Source organism: Pinus tabuliformis, chromosome 1_1 (assembly GCF_031772625.1).
Source record: "Pinus tabuliformis cultivar Carrire ecotype Pingquan chromosome 1_1, CPIR1, whole genome shotgun sequence".
Classification (NCBI taxonomy): domain Eukaryota; kingdom Viridiplantae; phylum Streptophyta; class Pinopsida; order Pinales; family Pinaceae; genus Pinus; species Pinus tabuliformis.
In genome coordinates, this window is record NC_142297.1 from 701,989,527 (window position 1) to 701,995,177 (window position 5,651).

The 5,651-nt window shown below is 22.3% G+C and overlaps 1 protein-coding gene across 1 annotated transcript; it reads left to right on the forward strand.

Annotated features, from left to right (window-relative positions):
• The first annotated feature begins 2,032 nt into the window (after window positions 1-2,032).
• Window positions 2,033-5,443, forward strand: LOC149215441 (beta-carotene isomerase D27, chloroplastic-like). The gene is made up of 8 exons (XM_089389713.1): window positions 2,033-2,069; window positions 2,377-2,628; window positions 2,724-2,863; window positions 2,985-3,077; window positions 3,408-3,469; window positions 4,947-5,053; window positions 5,176-5,265; window positions 5,397-5,443. The coding sequence occupies exons 1-8, from the start codon at window positions 2,033-2,035 to the stop codon at window positions 5,441-5,443; spliced, it is 828 nt and encodes a 275-aa protein (XP_089245839.1).
• Window positions 5,444-5,651: the final 208 nt, after the last annotated feature.

A 5,651-nucleotide genomic window follows, 5' to 3' on the forward strand; every position in this document is an offset into this window, starting at 1 on the left:
TATTATATATAGGTTTACATATTATGTACATTTAACCACATATATATCTCCCTCAAAGTCATATCATATACATTAATCCTATATATACTCCCCTTGAAATCATAACACAAAAGATGTATTTATATTATCTCAACATCATATGTGTCCAAAATTATCATGTAATAAAAGATAAAATATGCTCCATCAATTTCTTTGATCATATAAACTTAGTGATAAGATATTAAATTCTCAAATTGCATATTAAAGTTCGTTTCTATTATAATTTTACCTATTTAAACATTAAAAAAATACAAATATCAAGTAGATTTGTTAAAAAAATACCCTTAACTTTGACAAATTTTTATACTTTACCATATAAAATTATAACAGTACCATTTAAAAAAATACCCCTAACTTTGACAATCTTTTATACTTTACCATATAAAACTATAACAGTACCATTTAAAAAAATACCCCTAACTTTGACAATTTTTTATACTTTACCATATAAAATTATAACACTACCATTTAAAAAAATACCCTTAACTTTGACAATTTTTTATACTTTACTATATAAAATTATAACACTACCATATAAAATTATAACACTTTACGGTCTAAAACATTATTCATTAATATGATACTTTTATATATAACATAAATTTTATGTTATGAACACTTTACAATATAAAATATTATTCAGTGTGTATTTAAATAATATATATATTTTATATAGTATAAATTAGTTACTTTACGAAGGACTTTGTAGATTTTTCAAAATAGGACCACAATTCCACATTCGAGTTAATGACCCCCTCGATGCTATTTAAGAATTAATAGCAGTAACATGAAGTCAGAAGAGTGATTATTTTCCTATTATATAATCACTTGTGAAGTCCATGCATTATAAATTTCATTCATTGTGTTCTTTTAAACTCTTTATTATGTGGAAAGCTTTTGAAGCAAAGTCAAATTAGGTTAGATTAACATTATAATTTTTTAAAATATATTTCTATAATATTCTAACTCAAATGGGAAGAGGAAAGTTTGAATCTAGAATGTGGTTCATACTAGATTTCTTTTTAAGAGAGTGGAGGTTATTTTCAAACCTCAAATTGTGCACTTTGTAATGGGAAGAGGAAAGTTTAAATCTAGAATGTGGTTCATACTAGATTTCTTTTTAAGAGAGTGGAGGTCATTTTCAAACCTCAAATTGTGCACTTTATCTTTAAAATATCAAAATTGATCATATCACAATCACCAAGGAGGTGGATTGGTTTGATCACCAATGGGATTGACACTACTTCTTAATGAATGGATCATATCACAATCACCAAGGAGGAGGTGGATTGGTTTGATCACCAATGGGATTGACACTACTCCTTGATGATACTAAAAGCAGACCATGAGTAGGATGAGACTTAAATTTCTTCCTAATCATACTAAAAGCAGAGGGACCAAAGAAGGTCGGTGTAAGTGTAGGGTGAAGTGAGTGGCAAAACCAATAGATAATTCCCATTTAAATGCAAGTGATAAACCATGTAGACTTTACTTATAATACAATACAAAAAGCAGGACCGCCTATATAAAACAAATAATTTTACACAAAGCAGCTCGGACATTGCAAAATTTTAATATTAAAAGAAACTTATAATGAAATAAGGAATAACTTTGGGTCCCAATTGTACTTTATTAAAGAATGTCAACACGCGAATCATGGAAATACCTAACTATGCGTTATTGTCAACCATATAAACAATAAACTATGCATTGTTAGTCACATAATTAATGGTAAATATAGTATAATATTTGAAGTTGTATTCCTTTATTTATCTTCAGAGAGCCACTCATAACATGGGAAACTTAAATTGTGGTCTGTATAAAGGCATGAGTTCTTCATACCTAGAAAGGCTAGTGACTATCACAGAGGTCGTTTCTTCACACCTATAAAGGCTATTGAGTGATCACAGAGGTTGTTGAATTGATAGTGTAATGTTATTATATTTTTACAAAAGGTGAGATTGTTATTTTTACCAGTATGAAGATTACTGAAATGGGAGCTTGTTTAATTTCAGATTTCAGCATTTCAGGTGAGTAATTTCATGAATGTCAAATTATGTTTCATTTGAAAATTTGTTTATATTGAAAATTAATTATTGTTTTATAAGATTTTATTAAAATATGTTGGTATTATTTAGAAATAATAAGATGGGGACTTGTTTAATTTCAGATTTGAGTATATCAGGTGAATAATTTTATGAATATCAAATTGTTTTATGTGAAAGTTTTTTTTATAGTAAGAATTAATTATTGATTTATAAATTTTTATTAAAATATATTGGTTTTATTTAGAAACAATATAATTAATGATGAGAACATAATTTCTTAATTTTACAGGATTTTTTCAAGAGAAATCAGGTTTAATACATTTTGAAAGACCAAAATGCTTTATGGAGAAAACTACTTTTCATATGAAGTGCAAAACAAACATACACTTTGTGTATTTGAACTCTTCAAAAAAGTTAAGTTACATAATATCCAAGCATTCTCAACATAATATACACAAAAAGCACAAATCAAAGTATGAAGACAGTTGGATTGTTACAATGGCTATTGACCATTTGTGCAAATGCTTACAAGTTACAACAGGTAAACAAGTAGAAATGATTTTAAAAAGAAAAACCATGTTAGAAATGTTACTAGTATTGGTTTTATATTATTATTTACTTATAGTTATTTTGCAGGAAAAAATACAAATTTGGGTGGATACAATGGTCTTATAGATGTTATATCAAAAACATCTCATAACTTCAACACCTTAAAGCAACATCAACTAATTTTGGATGCATTACTATTGGCTGTTCCAATGTTTATCTTAAACTTTGTAAGTATTTATTATTCTAGTTTAAAGTTTCATAAAGTTTATATTATTGTTTTATTAGCTTTTAGTTTTTCATTTATACTAATGGTTTTTACATTAACTTGTGTTTTTTGAAAATAAATAGGCAAAAGTGATCTTGAAACCATCAAAATTGACTTCAGAAATTCTTGCTATATCCACTCCATTTCTCTTTCAATGGCTTGTTGGAGCATGTGAGGTTAATAGACTTATACCTTTTGACTTTTAAATATAATAATTAATTTAGTTATTATTATTGAAATCAAAATATAATAATTAATTTAGTTATTGTTATTGAAATCAATTATGGAATAATTATAAGAAGTATCTGTTATATGGTGCTCAAAGTTGAAGTTATTAGTAAATCATATTCAAGAGTATAGAGTTGAATTTACTTTCAGGTTAAAGAATTAAAAAGTAATGAGTTAAATATAGAATAATTATCGATAGTGTTATATAGTTTTCAAAGTTCAAATTGTATATAAATCATATTGAGAAAGCTAATTTATAGAGTTGAATTTAATTTCAGGTTAAAGAAATAGAAATTAATGGAGTTAACCAGAAAAGCATGGTCCATATCAAAAAATGCAGGTAAAGTGTAGTATGATTCATAGAAAATGAGTAATTTGAATAATTTTTCTTAAAGAAAATATATGAAAAAGTTTTTAAATTATTTTATGAAATTTATTATATATTATTTTTTCAGTATTATGATGATAAATTATATATAATATTAATAATATCTTTTGAAAAAAAGATAATATTAATAATTAAAAAAGGGTAAAGTTTGATTGAGAACAACAATATTAAATTATTAATATTTTATAATGATTTGATGTTTTTAATTTATTAATTTTTTTAATAATTTTATGTTTCTTACCGATTAAAACAAAAACCAAAAATATTTTATTTGTATTTTATTTTTCATTTAGCTTTTACAAAATAAATTTTATTTAATTTATTGATTTATTTTTTACAAAATAAATTTTATTTAATTTATTGATTTATTTTTTAAAAATAATTTATGTTTTGAATTGATTTAACAAAATTTAGAAATATTTTATTTCTACCTCATTTGAGTAAAAAATTATATATATATATATATATATATATATATATATATATATAATCAATCTAATGGTATATAAAGAAGTGATAGTATTAATTATACTCAAAAATTATATATATATATATATATATATATATATAATCAATCTAATGGTATATAAAGAAGTGATAGTATTAATTATAAAGAAGTGATAGTATTAATTATTAATTTAAGTTTATTTTTTAATTAAAAGTGTTTTTTAATTAATTAATTAATTAATTAATTAATTATATATGTGGTTGACATTATATTTATCTGTGTTTTTTTTAATAAATTAAAATTAATTAATTTTAATATAATTGTAAATAATTTTCTAATCAATAATAAGATATATTATAATTATATTAAAAAAATAAAATATATAAAATTATAACAAATATATAAATTTTTTCAATTAAAATAATAAAATATTTTATATAAATTATATGTAGTTAATTTATTTCAAAAATTAATTATTAAAAATAATTTATAACTTTACTTCTTATTTTCCATTTCCGATTTTATAACACTAAATTTATTTTTTCTTTGTCGTATTTTCAAACTATATTATGATACTAATAGTATACGGAAGTGAGTTTTATGGCATTGATGGTCTATGGAAGTGTGGTTTTTTATTAATTTTTTAATGGTGATATTTTTAAAAATTAAATTATAAAATTTAGTAAAATTTAAATAAAAGATTTATTATTTAATTATTTAATATAATATTTTTTAATAAAAAATTAAATTATAAACTATATCTTTTAAATTAAATTAGTAAAATGTAGATTTAAAAAAAAATAAATCAATAAAATTTAGAATTTCTTACCTGTTAGAATGTTTTATTATATTATATTTATATATAAAATGTTGACTTAGGTTTATGGGAGGATTTTATTATGTTATATTTATATATAAGATGTTCACTTAAGCTTATTAGAGGATTTTGAAAAGTAAGATGTTGACTTATGTTTATTACAGGGTGTTGGAAAGTGTTAATTGTGCTGGAATTTGTATAAATGTTTGTAAAATTCCTACTCAACAATTTATAAGACAATATCTCGGAACACCAATAACTTTAAATCCTAGTAAGTTTCAAGTTGTTTTATTTATTTATTTTAGTTTTTATTTATTTTATAATCATGAAGATTGTGACTCTCTTCCAACATTTCACGACACTGACTATTACATTTTATCTCTGTAATAATAGATTTTGAGGACATGAGTTGTAACATGATATTTGGAAAAGAGCCACCACTAGAAGATTCTACCATGAATCAAATTTGCTATGGGTCATTATGTAAGTATAAATGTTTTTTATAATTATTAAATTATTTATAATTAATTATTTTAAATTAGTCAATATTTGATAAATATACTTGATGAAAATTATAATGAAAACTATGCTTTTATTTTTTGAATTATTTGCAGGCAGTATAAAGAAGAATAAGAATATGAAGGATACAAAAGATCATTGAAGATAAAATCATTTCATTACCATTATGTGAGACTATGTAAGACCATGTTGTTACTTTATTTTAAAAAACACAGAACCCTATTAAAATGAGATTTTATTATCAATATATATACATGTTATATATGATGATTACTATGATGTACATAGTTTTACATTAAATTCTATGTTTGAAAATATTTTTTTTTTAAACACTATAAACTTGCTGCAAT